This window comes from Rhinoraja longicauda, chromosome 27 (assembly GCF_053455715.1).
Source record: "Rhinoraja longicauda isolate Sanriku21f chromosome 27, sRhiLon1.1, whole genome shotgun sequence".
NCBI classification, from domain to species: Eukaryota; Metazoa; Chordata; class Chondrichthyes; order Rajiformes; family Arhynchobatidae; genus Rhinoraja; species Rhinoraja longicauda.
This window is the reverse complement of record NC_135979.1, coordinates 17607732-17627079: the sequence shown is the minus strand read 5'-3', so window position 1 is coordinate 17627079 and position 19348 is coordinate 17607732. Positions and strand designations below refer to the sequence as shown.

At 39.6% G+C, this 19348-nt stretch overlaps 1 protein-coding gene across 1 annotated transcript in view; it reads right to left on the bottom strand.

Moving 5' to 3' along the window:
- Nucleotides 1-636: 636 nt before the first annotated feature.
- The window catches only part of rragca (Ras-related GTP binding Ca), a 34084-nt gene continuing 15372 nt past the window's right edge, over nucleotides 637-19348 (bottom strand). The window contains exons 2-6 of the mRNA XM_078422945.1: nucleotides 18419-18618; nucleotides 14377-14491; nucleotides 12398-12540; nucleotides 9785-9933; nucleotides 637-3555 (exon numbers count right to left, since the gene is read on the bottom strand). Coding sequence (XP_078279071.1) covers nucleotides 3404-3555; nucleotides 9785-9933; nucleotides 12398-12540; nucleotides 14377-14491; nucleotides 18419-18618 — 759 coding nt within the window. The 3' untranslated portion in view covers nucleotides 637-3403. The remainder of the gene's footprint in view (nucleotides 3556-9784; nucleotides 9934-12397; nucleotides 12541-14376; nucleotides 14492-18418; nucleotides 18619-19348) is intronic.

The window sequence follows — 19348 nt, the reverse complement described above, 5'->3', positions numbered from 1 at the left end:
TGCACTTTAACCACATGTGATTTTTTCTATTACAAATCTCAAATTGTGAAGTACAGAGGCAAATAAATAAATGATGGGTCTTTGTCCCAAACATTATGGAAGGCACTGTATATCACTTTATTTTGAAGACATTAGATTCTTTTACCTCTGGTCCCAATATTCTGGATTTTGATAGGTCATTTGTTGAACAATGCTTATTAACAAAGAATAGAGAATACATACGACAATTATTTTGTGTCATCGTCAACAATATGAATTACACACAGCTCTCCGATGTCACCAGGTCTAATGATGTTTGTGGATTTGATTGAACCAATTCCAATACTACTATCAAGTAAAGAATTTTGTTCCTTTTAGGATTTTATCAATATTTGTATTCCCTGTCAAAAAGCACAAGAACATTTTATCTGTAAAACAGTATTTAAGATGACAAACATTGAGACAATTCAGTGCTTAATTAATACATATACTACCTGCACTGTTCTCATGTTTGAAAGGGACTGAAAGCCTTAGAATTGTCCTGCAATCTCAATTACCTGCTTCTGAAGTATTCTTTTCCCAAAATAAATTCTGATTTTAAACACGTTTGCGTACTTTTATTTTATTAAGAGTAGGAACAATAGACTGCCTCACTGGGGGAAGGGGAAAGAAAACAAAGCAACGCTGGTGATGAAAAATTACAGATTTATTCTCGCACACATTCTGACATCAGAATGTTCAACTCCTTTGTGTAGGCAATACAAGGATCCAGTAGGCCATGTGTATATATAGTCTCTCATTACACAATAATGAACCTTGGAACAAAATTACAACGGCCATAACAGCAGCTTTGCAATAAACAATCAGCTTGATGAAGGATTAAAACAGCGTATTTTAAAGAAGCTGATAGTTGGCAAGCAGGCTCCATTTTGGTACAAGATATCAACACATAAGCAGTTAAAACAATCTTCCATCTCTGTCCCCGTTTTTACTCATCACCTTTGAACAAGGAAAGCAAGTGACCAATATCAAGGACTCGTCCACAGGTAATCAGACTCTGGGTGTGCTTCAATAGTTAGGGTTGAACGCACCTCCCAATGAATTTACCCCTCCTGCAGGAAAATACCAACAGGTAATCAATCCAACCATTATTAGATCAAATTACAAGGGAAATGAAACTACTTTAGATTAGCTTGAAGACTTTAAGTGGTTGAATACCTAGCATTTCTAGGTATACTCTATGGTTTAGACCAACATACAAAGCTGCACTCTCCAAACTGCTTCAGTATTAGCTTTTCATCAAAGTGAAACTTTTGAGCAGTTTCTCACGCATTTTTGATTACCATTGAGATACCAGCAATCAAATTTATACCTGTTCCGTTCTGCTTCATGTGTAGCTTCAATTGTAAAATATTTTAATATAAATTGGTCAATCTGACTGATTTTATTTAGCACAATATAGGAGCAAGCAGTTTTGATCATGGGAATGTAACCCAGTTTTGGATCTGGAAAATTCAAACACATGCCCAAATTTACAGAAAGGAACTACAGATGCTGCTTATACCAAAGATACACAAAATGCTGGAGTAACTCAGCAGGTCAGGTAGCATATCTGGAGAAAAGTAATAGGTGACAATCTGGGTGGAACCCATCCTCAGACTGCTAAAACCAGTCCGAGGAAGGGTTCCGACCCGAAATATCACCTATTTCTTTCCTCCTGAGATGTTGCTTGACCCACTGAGTTACTCCAGCATTGTGTCCAGCTTCTGCTTAAATTTACAATAGCTTGTAGACCAACCAATTAGAGGACCCTTGTTAAATGAAATAAACTTAGTTGTACAGATTCTTGCATCTCATTCACTTAAAATGTTAGAATAGTACCACAAAGATTCAGGATTCTATAAAGAGTACAAAACGCATAATGCCAGTTACAGATTTATTGACAGCCCAAGTTTAAAACAGTTTTGTGAAAGAAAGCTATAAATAGAAAGGCATCACGTTACCAGATGAGGAATATGAAGAGTTTAAGTGAATACTGAAGCAAGTCACCATCACAGTACACTCAAGAATTACCCGCAGCATGTTGGTATCAGTCTATTCACACTGTTAATGCATACAAACATACAGGCATTTTTAGGAAGTGTGAAACACAGAACAAGTAGTAATAACAAGGGGATTTGCAATATATTCAATATTGTTGTAAAAGTCGGCTGTATAGTATCATTAAAACACATGCTGGTTATTACTTAATTGCAATATCTCCCTCTTTCACCTTTATTACTTGACTGGCCAACTGGCCATATTTTCATGCCAGAGTGGTTTCCTTTTATTAAAACAATATCTCAATTCACTTTGTCTTATTAATCAATGAAGAAATCCATTAATGACCACCAATGCATGTGGTCATTATTGGCAGCATTTTGAATGAAACATTATTCAATAAAACAAAGATAAGCTTCACACTCAATTCACCTTGTTACTGGTGTGTATGCAACGGTTCTATACCACGCATAAAAAGAACTGGATCAAAATTAAATAAGCTTGTGACAAGTTTCTGACACAAAATCAGGGCAGCTGCAATACAATTTGCAGAATGCTGACAATTACTACACAAAACCACACAGCAGGTTCAGTATTTCCATTTTACTTCACTCAAGCCTCCATTTATTTTAATTAAATCCAAATTTCTCTATATTTATATTGTGCATTTTTGGCATTTGCAGTGAAAGTGATATTCAAGTGAAATGAGGGGTGGGGGGGAGGGAAGAAACTGCAATCTGCAATGCACTGAAGAAATGATGTTAGTGCCAGCACTCACGCACACATTTAGAATCACTCTAAACAGTAAACAACGCAGACAGTATCCTCTTGTGACCATGTATAAACCCCTCACAAAACTATAATCGGTCAGGTGATTGTGGTTTTATTAACATTGTCGTAGTATGTGTGCTGCTACTTCCAATTATTTTAACTTTCACCTTGGGTCCACAAACCAAAGCCTTCAGATAGGGGGCAATGGGAGAAAATAAGTTGTGGGAGGGGTGGAATAGAGGGAGGAGCATTTATAACAATAATTCGAGAGTTGTAGAAATATTTAGGCCATGTGAAGGATGTTATTTTATTCCATCTGTACAATAGTACAGATCAGATCAAAAGGCTAATCCAATGGAAATATTATTCTGGCATGATTGTGGGTTTGGTACGTTGCAAAGCCACCACTGTACTGACACAGCTAGACCTCCCGGTGTACAGATACAGCTTACAGAATTGCTTAGCGTTAATCCACAAAAGTTCAGTACACAATGTTCTTCTCATCAAGAGAGTCCTTAATGCAAGTCCTGATGTGCTCTGCTTCATTTCAGTTTACTGCTGTGTCAGCAAACATGGATCACAGGAAGATTGGCACAGTCATCCTTTGGTTGGGCTACACAGCAGCTCTGGGTGTGCCATTGTGAGTTACTGTCTTCATGTTCTGCATATTCACTTGGTGGCTGCTTGGTCTATGAGCACTTACTCCAACCTCAAATACCTCATGGATGGCTTTACGGAAACAATGGAAATTGTAGTCTATCAAACCTGAAAGAGAGAGCAGCACTACTTCAATTCCGAAATACAGACAATATCCTTCACAATTAAACCACTAAATAATAAATATTAATTATTTGCAGTATTCTTTACACTGTTATGACTGCACAAGAGAAATGTTCATTAAACAATTATATATTTATCCTGCAGTCAAACTGGGAATTTCTTATTTTCATAGCAAAGGGCTTACTATTCCAAACACATATTTGCACTGTGCCCATTTCCCAAATTCCACAGGGCATGTTCACAATGAAGAATCCTTGCCACCATCAAGAGTAACTGGTCCTTTGATGTCACCTTGTTAGCAATTTTTTGAACATAAGAATTATTAATTTATTATGGTTAAATTATTGAATTGCACAAATCTATTCAAAATTCATGATAAAATACTGACAAAAAGGTGTACTTTTCATCTACTTGTTGCCCCTTATCTACCTCAGCCAAAGACATCAGTGTTTGCCCAGGTACAGTAATGACGCTCTTTTCTTCCCAAATAACACCTTTCAATTGCCAGTTTGCCGAACATCCAGGGATGCAGTGCTGCTGGACCTCACCAGCTCCGGCACCTCTGGTCTGAAGAAAGGTCTCAATCCGAAACATCACCCATTCCTTCGCTCCAGAGATCCCGCTGAGTTACTCCAGCATTCTGTGTCTATCTTCGGTGTAAATCAGCATCTGCAGTTTCTGCTGGCACATAACTTCCTGACGGGCCACGGCTGTGGACTGCAAACGTGACGGGAAGCCTTTATTGCGACACCGCGGTCTCGATGCCTCCTGGATCGCCGCGTAGAAGCCCAAGTCGGGGCCCGGCCGGGGCCTCACGGGTAGAAGCCCGGGTCGGGCGAAGCAGCCGACGGAGCCCACAGCTGGGGCCCGGGTCCGCACCACAGGGGCGAGAAGTGGGACGTCGACAGTGGCGAGGCCTCGGCGGCGGCAGCGGGTGAAGCCTCACGACGATGGGACCACGGCGCCCCCGGTCGACGAGAGCGTAGAGGACAATGGAGGACCTGGCGTGGGGGGAATTGCTGTGGGGGCGCAGGGGGGTACACAAAAGGAGGAGCTGCCGTGCTTTGTGACTTTTTAATTTTTTGTACACCGATTCAAATTTGAGATTGAAATGCATTAAAAGCTAAGATGCTGGAAATATGAAATTAAAATGTAACAAAATGCTGGAAACACCCAATCGGACAGGTAATATTATAATAAGGGAAATTTTTAGCGTTTCAGAGCCGTTAGGTGATTTATGCCCTCAGGATCAATGCAATTTTAACACCACCTGGCATCATTTGAACTTTCATACTTTGCTTATGAACAAAGTTTGTTGTTGTTTGTCATCATAAGAAATGCAAATTTTATAACAAATCCTATTTTGAAAATATTTCCTATGAGCACCACTCCGTGAACCAAAATTGAATAAGCCAGAATAAACAGCGGGGAATTTTAACTAGCTGGGAATTTAACAGCGGCTGCTTATTAAATAAAGGGGATTTTACGGAAGCGAAGGTTAGGGTGGATAAGATAATAATTTATGTAAAGATTCAACCTTCTTATATATTTAAAAACTAAACAGGATTTGTTTTGGTCTACTAACCATGTAATACCCCACATGAGGATATTGTATCGACAAGTACACTCCCTGTCCAAACATTTCAGCGAGAGAAACAGTGCGAGGCAGAGATGCCAACCTACCGCTTTTGATACTAATATTCTGCGATATTCGTGGCCTTAGCAATAGTTCATTAGACGTTCTTTTTTCATACTTGATTACTTGGTTGAGTTGGTTCCAATTTAGGTGGCTAAAATGCAAAAAAACTTATTTGCTTTATTTCAGTAAATTCTGTGATTTTTATAACTGCAGCTTAGCAACACTGCGAAGCATTGCGGGCCCTGCTGTCTGCACTGAGTCAGTCGCATTAGTAAGGCTACATCTGTGGTAGTCCTTGCCACTCCGTAGATTACTCTCTAATACTAAAGTTAATTTTTCTCACTACCAACCCTATGGCTTCTTGGCAAACAACGTTAACTTCTTTCTTTCGTAAACAAGCTGAGGAATGTAACAAGAATAATGTACAAGAGACTGATAATAGTAAAAGTGACAAAAGCTGTGTTTCGCCGGCTTCGAGTTCAAATTTTCTAACCGGGTCCAAATGTAGTTCTGAAAGTAATGATGTTTCGAAGTCATACTTGTATCCCTGTTCAGGTGTTCTTCTGACTGAAGAAATGTGGAAGAAGAAAGAGACTTATCCCTGGTTAGACTTCAAGAATGATAAACATGGGTGTAAAGTATGTGCAAACATAAGCAATCTGACACTTTTCACTTCTGAGGGTTTGAGACTATCAAATGAATGGCAAATGTACCAAATATCCTATTATGGAGTCGATCAAAGTACACGCTTGAAGTCTCTCAGAAAAAAAATTGTTGATCACAAACAATCAAACGCTCACAATACTGCTCTACCTGTTGAAAATAAAGCTAGTGAAGATGCTCTTGGAAAATTACGTGACACTGTGAATGCGTCGCATCTAAAGGAGATTAGTGGGCAAAATTAGGGCACATGGTATTGGGGGTAGGGTACTGACATGGATAGAAAATTGGTTGACAGACAGAAAGCAAAGAGTGGGGATAAATGGGTCCCTTTCGGAATGGCAGGCAGTGACCAGTGGGGTACCGCAAGGTTCGGTGCTGGGACCCCAGCTATTTACGATATACATTAATGACTTAGACGAAGGGATTAAAAGTACCATTAGCAAATTTGCAGATGATACTAAGTTGGGGGGTAGTGTGAATTGTGAGGAAGATGCAATAACGCTGCAGGGTGACTTGGACAGGTTGTGTGAGTGGGCGGATACATGGCAGATGCAGTTTAATGTAGGTAAGTGTGAGGTTATTCACTTTGGAAGTAAGAATAGAAAGGCAGATTATTATCTGAATGGTGTCAAGTTAGGAGGAGGGGGAGTTCAACGAGATCTGGGTGTCCTAGTGCATCAGTCAATGAAAGGAAGCATGCAGGTTCAGCAGGCAGTGAAGAAAGCCAATGGAATGTTGGCCTTCGTAACAAGAGGAGTTGAGTATAGGAGCAAAGAGGTCCTTCTACAGTTGTACCGGGCCCTGGTGAGACCGCACCTGGAGTACTGTGTGCAGTTTTGGTCTCCAAATTTGAGGAAGGATATTCTTGCTATGGAGGGCGTGCAGCGTAGGTTCACTAGGTTAATTCCCGGAATGGCGGGACTGTCGTATGTTGAAAGGCTGGAGCGATTGGGCTTGTATACACTGGAATTTAGAAGGATGAGGGGGGATCTTATTGAAACATATAAGATAATTAGGGGATTGGACACATTAGAGGCAGATAACATGTTCCCAATGTTGGGGGAGTCCAGAACAAGGGGCCACAGTTTGAGAATAAGGGGTAGGCCATTTAGAACGGAGATGAGGAAGAACTTTTTCAGTCAGAGGGTGGTGAAGGTGTGGAATTCTCTGCCTCAGAAGGCAGTGGAGGCCAGTTCGTTGGATGCTTTCAAGAGAGAGCTGGATAGAGCTCTTAAGGATAGCGGAGTGAGGGGGTATGGGGAGAAGGCAGGAACGGGGTACTGATTGAGAGTGATCAGCCATGATCGCATTGAATGGCGGTGCTGGCTCGAAGGGCTGAATGGCCTACTCCTGCACCTATTGTCTATTGTCTATCTATTGTCTATTGTTCAATTTTTCGTTCTGCATATTATTTAGCTCAGAATGACAGACCATACTCTGATCACTTTGACTTACTGGAACGTCAAAACAAAAATGGTATTGACATTGGAATTGGACTGCATTCCCACACTAGTGCTACAGAGATCATTAACCACATAGCCATTAACATGAAAAAGAAAATTTGCCAGCATATTAAGCAGATAAATGGCAAAATTTCTGTTCTCATTGATGAAACAACACACCTGAGCAGCAAGACCACCCTAATAGTTTATTTGAAATGTGAAAGTGATAATGAAGGTGACCCCCATTTTATGTTTCTAGATCTAATTGAACTGCCTGATCAGAAAGCTGCAACTGTTGCTAAGCATCTATTGAACTGTCTCAGTAACCATGCGTTTGATGACTCTAACTTGAAACAGAACCTTGTAGCATTTGCTAGTGATGGGGCGATCGTAATGCTTGGTGTCAAATCTGGTGTTGCTACAATTCTCAAGGAACATTACCCTGATGTGATAATTTGGCACTGTCTTAATCACAGATTAGAACTTGCAGTAGGTGATTCGGTGAGCGAAGTTTATGGAATTAATCATTTTCAATCATTTATGGACAAATTGTACTTTGTTACAGTAGATCACCTCTAAATCAAAAAGAACCGAATGTGCCTCTCAACTAGAACAACAGATTTGCAAAATAGGCCATGTTCTGGGCACCAGGTGGGTAGCTAGCTCATTTCGAACAGTTTCAGCAGTGTGACAAAATTATGAAGCACTGTGTCTTCATTTTGAAAAAGCAATAAAGGATGAAACAAGATCTGGGAGTGACAGAAAAACCTATGAAGGTCTATTGACAACTCTCTTCAGAACAGTTTCTCTTGGATTTAGCTCTAATGCATGACATGTTGCATGAACTTGGTTTACTGTCAGGGTGTTTACAGAAACGCACTACTACAATTGTTTATGCAAACTGATCCAACAGAGCATAAGATCAGTTGAAAAGGGGAAGTTTGGAGAAATTACCTCAACAAGCAACAACAAAATCGTCTCCATTAATTATCAACAGTTTCTTACTAGGCATAAACAATTTGCAGCACCGTATGTTCACGACAACATCCTTGAAAGGTTCTCATTCTTCTGAACCTCATGGTATATATAAATCCCGGCTAAATGAATTGTGTGTCCTTGATAAATGCTGTTGGCCTGCTGAAATACCACCTAATTATGGAGAAGCTGCAATATCATCTCTCTGTAAGAGGTTTAAGCTTTCTTCTTCCTCTGTAATAAATGCCTTCAGAGATTATGTGGAGGATCATGGACACCGCATCTCCCAGGATTTACGCCCATTACTGAGCTGTTCACAAGTTATTCTTATTAGTACTGCTGAGTGTGAGAAGGGATTCAGTCACATGAACTTGATAATAACACTAACACGCTCAAGAATTCTCATAAATCATGTATCAACACTTATGTTTGTTAAGCTACACGGACCTCCTCTGGTTCTGTGGAATCCTGAGCCGTACGTCACATCATGGCTCCGGTACCACAGATCAGCAGAAGACATCAGGACAAGTTGCTTCAGACCTCAAACACATATTACGCCTGACCCTTTGTGGAAATTATTGTGAAACTTCTCATTGGTGGCATTTGGTAAGTAGGTAATTACTTGTAAATTGGTAAAATACATGATTACCGTCTTTTTCTTTACTTGCTTGATAATTATATTTCATGATAATAAGTGAGTGCAACCGTGCAATATTTTATCATATTATTAACGTATTATATGTTTTATTGTACAAGTTATACACTGGGATGTAGTGATAGGCTGTAATCTTGTTTGACCCTAGTGGGAGACTAGCTTGCCTTGCCCCCCCCCCCCCCCCCCAGCAAAACCTGAAATGGCGCCCCTGTTTGACAGCTCCGGCACCTAAAAAATGAGCACAGCAACTCTGCCAACATCTAGTGCTAATGAGCAGCAATTTTTCCTCAGTGGGGCTTTGTCAGTATAAAATGAAAGTTATGAAGAAATTCAAATTATATAAGAAAGTTACTTTCATCAAACAAGTACAAAGTGTGAAAGCTAAGGTGATTAAGGACAGATTTGATAAACAACAAATCACTGCAGAAGGCATTCATCATGCCATTTATCTTAAGCTGGTATTTCTAAATGATTCAAGCAAAAGAAAATGAAAATTCAGTCACAATAGTAGTACAGTGACGATAGAATTATGTTCAGCATGATCTGACATCCAAAAATATCAACAGTCAGGAACCAGGCATTTGCATTTGAATAAATTTACTTCAAAACATGCAATCTTACTCAAACTAAGGAGTGTTGGCACAAAACGTTAAAGGAAAACCAACAAATGCCATTAAATTAAATTAGGAAAGATGAATATAAACCTGAAAGTAGAAGCTCACAATAAGCATAACCAAGTCTTTGAAAGCTAAATAGAATCAATCAATAGATCTGTACAAATTTTAGAGAGAGAAAAGTTTGCATTTATTCTTCAATATTTAAAATCTTATTTTATATTACCTTTCCTCTCAAAGCTTTCTTCTCTCAGAATGCATACAAGAGCAAGAAACCTCGTCACTTCTTTAAGGTAGAGAACTGTTGTGTTATTGAGTTTGATAATTGCCATAGATTCTTTATCGTATGCACTTCCAGTGCCATCTTCTTTAAGTCTGTAACCAACATAATTTAGCATAAATTTACTTTCATGTTATACTGAATATACAATTCCCATTACTAAAGAATGGGATTGGGCAACATGGATCTTATTGACAAATGCATAACTAAACAGAAAATACACATCAAATCATTGGCATTATACAGCGAATCACTGGAATATTACCTAGATACCCTAGGACCAGGTTCTGCTCATCAATCAATCACAGCCTTCTGCACACACAGGTAAAGTATATCCAAGAAGAAGGGTCCCGACACAAAACATCAGTTTGTCCATTTTCTCCAGAGTTGCTGCCTGACCCACTGAATTACTCCAGCAGTTTGTGTCTAATTAAGTAATATCTAAGTTATAAACCTCAAACCCAGAACAAACCTAATGCCCTGTCAGGTACCCGATTTCAAAACTCATGTGTGCTTCCAGGAAATGGTCTAGTTGCAGCAGGCCTTTCAAAGCATTAGAGAACATGACCAACACTGTCTGCACAAAATCCACTAACGTCAGTGTCCTTGTCCAGGTCAACATCTCAGGCAGAAATCAAAATTATACACAGTTCCAGTAGGCAGGCCAAATCATTCGCATGACTGACAGCAAACTTTTAAACAGACACACTGAAGGAAAAGATTCAAGGATGTTTGAGGCCTACTCGCAAAACTACCAAATCTCCCATGAATTTGTGGAAATCTCCCATGAATTTGTGGAAATCTCCCATACACGACTAATCAAAATGAAACAGCAATATTTAGCAGAGCATTGAGAAATTCAAATCCATTTCTCAGGACAGAATGATACTATATCCCAAACTGTCCCATCAAGCACCACCTGCCTCACCACTGAGCACCACCTGCCTCACTACTGGCAGATTCTGCAGACCCCACCAGCTACCCATTAGCCCACAAAAGCAGAAGGTATCCAAAGGACTGTCAAAGATGATGGAGTAGTATTTAGTTTCAGTCACTAGGTGGCAGAATATGCACAGCTTCGCATATACTTTTACATATGAACACATACATATCAGAAAACTGACCACATCCCCTTATGCAAGTAGTTCCAACTGCATGCTATTTTAAATTTAAACAATAAGCACAGAATAAGAATAAAATCAAGGATTAACACACAAATCCTTGATTTGTTATCAACTTGGTTGATAAGGCTATTAAAAAAAACTAATTCTTGGCCCCAAATGGAGTTAGTAGTGCAAAAAGATCATTAAGCATATTTATTTATTTATTATATATATGAATGTCATATTAATTACCCATTCCCAACTGCCCTCAAAATGATGTTGGTGAGCTGTTTGATGCAACTCTACTAGCACATTTCAGTTAACCACAACAGTCAATTTATTCATACCAGCATTCTCAATCCCTGTCCATTCCTAAAAGCACAGCATGTATTTCCATTCTATTGAGCACCATTTCCCTTTTAAAAAAGAATAAATCTGTTTAAATCACTCAGTTTTTGTAGTGCATTATAATTACAATGGTTTCCTGGTTTAAATAAAAACTTTTCACCTCTTATCTGGCTCAGTTGCTAGGGAGAGAGCTTTAACAAGAACAGTAGATTTCCATCTGCCTGTGAATAATTCTGTAGTTTCATGGCTACTTTTATGGTTACAGTTTTAACATTCCAGATTAACTCATTAACTGAATTTAATTCCCCGGGTTGCCATGGTGGGTTTTGAACTGCTGGGACTTGATTTTTTTCAGTCCGCACCTTGGGTTAATAGTTCTATCAATTAAACGTTATGCTGGTATTTTCATTCCGCTCTAGCTGAATTTCATATCCAATTCTGGGCACTACAAATTAGGAAAAAACACAAGCATCTGAAAGGGTATGAAGATGATTAATAAAATATCACAACAAATGTGGGACCTCAGTTACATGAATCAATTAGAGAACCTGGTGTTCTTTGCCTACAAACATACACATATGCAAAAATCTGATAAATATACTCCCAATTATGAACATGTTAGCTGGTGAATGAAGAACTGTTACCAAACAGAAAAGTAGGTAACCAGATGCCATAGACTTAATATAGTTGGAAAATGAACTGGAAAAGTGAAAAGACTTTTTTTAATAAATAGAAAACTGTTGTACGTATCTGTAATGTATCGGAAAAAGAAAGTGAACACAGATTCAAAAAGGTTTAAAATGGAAGTGGGTGATAATTAAAAGGGAAACATATACTGGACTATTGGAAAAGGACAGGGATTAAAACGGGTATTTCTTAGAACCAAAACTGACAAAGGGGCTAAACAACATCGTTCTGTGATGCATCATTCCAAATACAGTGACGACCGGAGAACATTCCCAAATCATGTACAATAAACTGCAAATCTAGCAAAATTGCCAGAATGCTATATTTTCCCCTCCCAATATACAATTATCAGCTGTGATCAGTTTTGTTTCAAGGTACAGAAATTGATCAAGTACTATAAATGCTCTATTATTTTGCTTACCCATAAATGCAGGAGACATCAATCACCACATCTATCATATCACAGCATAGCTCATATGACTGCATATCTACAGGTGAACTGTCTGTGGCAATATAGATTTTACTGACTACATCAAAAAGAAAGGCTTTTTCAATTCCTGAATTCTGCGGAAGGGAAGGAAAAAACAAGTTTCAACATTTGGCTTATCAAGCTTTTTCAAAACTGCTATTTGCTTTAAATAATGATCACCAACATAAAACATTGACATATTACACATTTTTAAATGCTTTTGAACTGTGATTCAAGTCACTGCAGTAAAAAGATGCCAAAACGGCTTCAGGCGATGATGCAAACAGGAGCAAAAAGCACTCAGGATAGCAATAACTTGTCTCTTGGGTTCTGCTTTACCACACAATAAAAACATGGATGCGACTTCTATGATCCAATAATTCAACTCTTTCAACACTAATCTCCCATTTTGCTGAGTTATTGACATTGTTTAATTAAGTTACTCTAAAATTATTTATGATGCAAGCATTTAAATATTATCGCACTATAACTCTAATTTTTAAATAGTTTTGAACAGCATCTCTTGCCAATTAAAAAACTTGGCTGAAAGGCCAAATCAAATTAATGGGCAAGGCTACAGATTTGCAAAGTCTAATGAATTTATGGCACCTGTTAAATACTAATCTCTAGCAAATATTTTGTTGAAAACCTGATGACTTAATTCATTGTGATGCGGAGAGACAAGGAGACCACAAACATTTCCAGAGAAACTAAGTTATTTATAAAAACTTAAGGTAGCCAAAAGCAGCTTTCATTCTTCCATTAACAGAAGGAACTGACGAAAGGCTGGACTATTTCTCAGGTAACCTATTAATACATTTCTGACATCCTTTAACTGTAGTAGCTCGGCTCTAAGGTTCAGCTAAGTCATATCAATTACTAAACCAATCCCAGTCCGAGAAGCCCTCAAATAACCTAATGGGAAAAGAGCTTATAACACTACAAAGTAAACACTGAAAACCAGAGGTCCACTAGTTGTCTTCTGGGTCATTCAGAGCGGTTAAGTTTTAGAAGTTCCCACAATCTTGGTGCTAAATGAATAGTAGCTCAAAAAATAATGAACCACAGCAGATGACATTTATGACTCTATTTCAAAGAATACTTCAAAACTGCTGCCTGTAATCTAGTTCATCCAACACAAAAGCCTATATTGACTCCTAATTATTATTTTTTTAAATCACCTTTATTTTCAAATCTCTCCATGGTGAAGCCTCTGTAATTAGAATTTTCTCTAGCCCCGAAATCTTTGGAAATATCTGCACTCCTCCAATTCTGCCTTAATTATCTTCAAATTTAACCACTCTTCCAGTTGCCAAATCCCATGATGGACACAAAGTGCTGGAGTAACTCAGCAGGTGAGGAAGTATCTCTGGAGAAAATAAGGATAAGTGACATTTTGGGTTGGGGTTGGGACCTTTCTTCAAGACATCCCAATCTGAAATGTCACCTATCCATTTCCTCCAGAGATGCTGCCTGACCTGATGAATTACTGCAGCACTTTGTGTCAATTTTTGGTATAAACCAGCTTGTTTCTACATTTTCTGGAAAACCACATGTTCTGGAATTTTCTCAAAGCTCTCCTTGCTTTAAGGAATTTCTCAAAAAAAGGCTTCTATAAACAGACTTTTGGCTATCTGTACTAAGCTGTCCTTATGTAGCTTAAAGAGTACTTTTCCCTGAAAATACTCCTGTGAAAGCTCCTGATGTGCAAGGCATGATATTAATGGAAGCACTTGCTGCATTCTGCATTGTTGCAATGGATCATCAAAATTGCACCAGCCACATGCTTAAAACATCAGGTAAATTCAGAGAGATAACAAATAGCTTCAGATTGTGCATGAGCATGTAATGTTCAGTCATGTTTTTTTTAAATAATGAAAACCCTTCATCCTCAAATTCTGCAATGAAATGGTCAAAACCTAGAAACTCACCGATATAAAGATGTTAAGTAGATTTTCCAGTGTTGGTAGCTGTGGGATAAGTTTTTGTACTACTTTACTAAATGCTTCAAATATTGAATGATCATAGATGCTGGTTAAGTAAAAGCTGATAAAACAAAAAGGAACATTGTCAGTTACACTGAACAGATCTAAATCCATCAGTCAAATACATACTTGAAGCTGCCAGGCAGTAAATTTCCCAATCAAAACAGAAATATTCATCAAAATGGTCTGAGAAACCCATCAAAATAGATGGTACACTTTCATAGTTAACCGAATAGCTGCTGTGATCTTGGCCATCTTGGCCATGTTCTCTTACATTATTGATAAATGCTGAGGAACATATTCAATGCTAGCATTTATATCAAGAGGACTGGAATACAAAAACAGATGTAATGCTGAGGCTCTATAAAGGTGCTGGTCAGGCCACATTTGGAGCACTGTGAGCAAATTTGCACCACCATATCTGAGGAAGGATGTGCTGGCTCTGGAGAGGGTTCAGAGGAGGTTTACAGGAATGATTGCAGGAATGAGCAGGTTTTGCATATGATGAGTGCTTGACAGCACTGGGCCTCTACTCGCTGGAGTTTAGAAGGTTGAGGGGGGACCTCATTGAAATTTACAGAATAATGAAAGGCATAGATAGAGGATGTGGAAAGGATGTTTCCACTGGTTGGAGTGTCTAGAACCAGAAGTCATAGCCTCATAATTAAAGGGCACTCTTTTAGAAAGGAGGTGAGGAGGAACTTCTTTAGTCAGAGGGTAGTTAATCTCCACAGACCTCGTTGCCACAAAAGGCTGTGGAGGCCAAGTAAGTGGATATTTTTAAGGCAGAGATAGGCAAATTCTTGATTAGAACGGGTGTCAACGGTTGTGGGAAGAAGGCAAGAAAATGGGATTAGGAGGCAGAGATCAGCCATGATTGAATGGCAGAGTAGACTCAATGGGCCAAATGGACTAATTCTACTCCTGAACATAATATCCACTAAAGATTTTTTTAAATATTTACCTGCATAAAATAATTATGCTGACACAATACAGTATATTTAACTGTCTCTTCTCACTTTTACAGATACAGTTAAGGGAATTGTGATGGCACTTGAGATGATTGGTACGATTCTGTGAGTACTGCTGACAAACCAGAGAAGCAGCTAATTATCCTAAAACTGTAGTTTAGCCTATTTAGGGAAAGCTATACTTGTCCAAAAGAGCTGAAGAAAGCAATAAAAGAAAATAACTGCAGATGCTGGTACAAATCGATTTATTCACAAAATGCTGAAGTAACTCAGCAGGTCAGGCAGCATCTCGGGAGAGAAGGAATGGGTAACGTTTCGGGTCGAGACCCTTCTTCAGACTGATGAAATGAAGAAAGCAATAAGTGTATATGATTTTAAGATTAGCCGGAAAGCAAACAAAATGATAAACTATGAAATGGGATGAATTGCAGAACATAAATAAAAACAATTGAGCCACAGCTGACAAAGGTGTCCGAAAATAATTTTAAAGCAAATTATGCTGAAGATCGAAAAGTGAAAATTCATAAATGTGTACACAAAGCTAGGTGAGATACCATGTGCATAATTTCCTGCATCGTTCAATTTTAAAACTTATTTTATCTCTCCTGCAATATACAAGTGCATGTTGCCAACAATGCAAAAGCAACAGGACATCTGGGACCTCAGCAAAGGATTAACAGGATCTCCCAAGCACTGAGTTTAGACCATTATTTTTCAATCCACAGAACAGTGTGTCAAATCAGGTACAGAAAGAATGAAAATCTGATTGAAATTAAGGAAAACTATATAAAATCTTCTGACTCGAGGTATGAGACTCTCTTCAAATTGTTTGATTTTCAGCCCCATCTTTATTGAGTCTACACTAACAATTATCACCTTGATAAAAAAGTCTGCAATTTTTTCAACAAACAGATAAAGCTTTTTGTGGCAAGATTAATCTGCAACAGATGTGCAAATACATTTTTTTTAAATAATGGAGAGGCTCAAGGTGAGAAGTTGTTTATGTAAAGCACATGGTGGAATACAATAAATTGGCCAGCAAATTCTAGAGAGTCACAGTTAACTGTTTAGCTTATAGAACTTAGTTATTAATAATAAAGGATGTTAACATCAGCACCCATCATTTAGAGAAGGATTATATAAATGCTTTAGGCTTCAGAACAACAACATAGTTGGAAGCAGAGAATAAATGCTTCATATATAAACCCACTGACTCACACAGCTATCTGGACTACACTTCTTCCCACCCTGTCTCCTGCAAAAAGTCTATCCCCTACTCCCAATTCCTCCGTCTACGCCGCATCTGCGCCCGGGATGAGGTGTTTCACACTAGGGCATCAGAGATATCCTTATTCTTCAGGAAACGGGGCTTCCCCTCTTCCATTATAGATGAGGCTCTCACTAGGGTCTCTTCTACATCCCGCAGCTCCGCTCTTGCTCCCCCTCCCCCCATTCGTAAAAAGGACAGAATCCCCCTCGTTCTCACCTTCCACCCCACCAGCCAGCGTATCCAACAAATCATCCGCCAACATTTCCGTCACCTACAACGGGACCCCACCACTGGCCACATCTTCCCATCCCCTCCCCTTTCTACGTTCCGCAGAGACCGCTCCCTCCGTAACTCCCTGGTCCACTCGTCCCTTCCTACCCAAACCACCCCATCCCCGAGCACTTTCCCCTGCAACCGCAGGAGATGCAACACCTGTCCCTTTACCTCCCCCCTCAACTCCATCCAAGGACCCAAACAGTCTTTCCAGGTGAGACAGAGGTTCACCTGCACCTCCTCCAACCTCATCTGTGCGCTAGTCAAGAAGGCACAACAAAGACTGTTCTACTTAAGAACACTGAAAAAGTCTGGTCTACCCCAACAGCTGCTGACGACCTTCTACCGCTGCACCATAGAGAGCATCCTAACGCATGGCATCCCTGTGTGGTACCTCAGCTGCACGGAGGCAGAAAGGAAAGCTCTACAGCGGGTAGTCCTTAGAGCTCAGAGGGCCATCGGAACACAGCTACCAGACTTGGAGGGCATCTACAACACACGATGCCTCAGAAAAGCCACCAGCATCCACAAAGACTCTTCACACCCCTGCAACAGTCTGTTCGAACTCCTTCCATCGGGCAGACGATACAAGGCCTTCTACGCCCGCACCTCCAGACTCAGGAACAGCTTCATCCCCAGGGCCATAGCTGCTATGAACCGGTCCTGCTGAGCCGGATGGCCACAACGCATAGATCAACTTGCACTTTACCCTGTCTAAAAACTGTTACAATTGTTTCGTTTCGTTGGGTTGCTGTTAATTACTTAAATTATTGCATCGTATGGGAGGCGCATTCCCAATCTCGTTGTACCCCCGGGTACAATGACAATAAAGATATATTGTATTGTATTGTATTGTATTGCATCCGCTGCTCTAGATGTCAACGCCTTTACATCGGCGAAACCAAACGCAGGCTCGGTGATCGTTTCGCCCAACACCTTCGCTCAGTCCGCCTTAACCAACCTGATCTCCCGGTGGCTGAGCACTTCAACTCCCTCTCCCAGTCTGACCTTTCTGTCATGGGCCTTCTCCGGTGCCATGGTGAGGCCCACCGGAAATTGGAGGAACAGCACCTCATATTTCGCTTGGGCAGCTTGAAGCCCAGCGGTATGAACATTGACTTCTCCAACTTTAGATAGTTGCTCTGTCCCTCTCTTCCCCTCCCCCTTCCCAATTCTCCCTCTATCTTCCTGTCTCCACCTATATCCTTCCTTTGTCCCGCCCCCTGACATCAGTCTGAAGAAGGGTCTCGACCCGAAACGTCACCAATTCCTTCTCTCCTGAGATGCTGCCTGACCTGCTGAGTTACTCCAGCATTTTGTGAATAAATACCTTCGATTTGGACCAGCATCTGCAGTTATTTTCTTACATTATAAATACTTCAGAGATCATCACAAAATACTTTTTCGTATGGCTAGCTCAAGGAGAAAAAAAGTGCACTTTAGTATTGACATGCCTGATAGCAATATTGCTTACCTTAGATGGAGTTTCTCTAAACCAGCATCAGCAAGGTCATCATTGGCCCGCTGGTGAATGTCTCTTTGGGTTTCTATCTTGTGATCATCTGACAAACCATCTACTTTGTGGATGAATACTTCAAAATTAATTTCAGGATTGACTTTGTACGCTCTGGATACTGTCAGGTGAAGTCTTGCTAGAGCTTCCATGTAATCATCCTGTCAAGGACAACATTCGTCAGTAATCTGCCATTTGAATAAAGGCCAACATAAAAGCATCTAAAAAGTATTTGCAGCACCCATTTGGACCAGTAAAAGGCAAACCTATAAGATCAATTTTGTAAACCAGTGATCACTCTCCTCTTCAATTTATTTTTGTTTGTCAGTCAACAACCATCACTATTAGACTAATTAAACAAATAATTAGAAGGGTATTGGGGAAAGATGAAGAAACAAAAAAAATAAAAGCATAGTGCATTTGTTAATTTCTTTAATTACTATAAACATTTTATCGGACCTGTACAACATTGCCCTGGTAGAATCCAAATACTAATCCTGGCAGGAATAGTAATCCAGATTTACTACAGCAGCAAGGAACAGCAGTTTGGGCCCTGGCAAAAGTTTCACTACGTTTAAGATTAAAAGAATGTTACCTCACAACAACAGTTCACATGTTCCATCAAATCTTGAAGAGATGCACTATACCCATTTTCGGTATAAAATCCACAAAAAGTGAAAACCAAAGACATTGTTTTCATATATCTATCATTACCTGATGTCCTGCAGGCAGGTCCTCATTCAGTTTCATTTCCACAACAAAAACCCTTTCTCCAAATTATTAGCCCTGAAAGTAAAATGCCATAGATGCTGGAAATGTGCAATTAAAACAAAATGCTGGCAATACCCAGCAAACCAGTCAACATCGGTCGACTGTTTTCTCACCCCACCA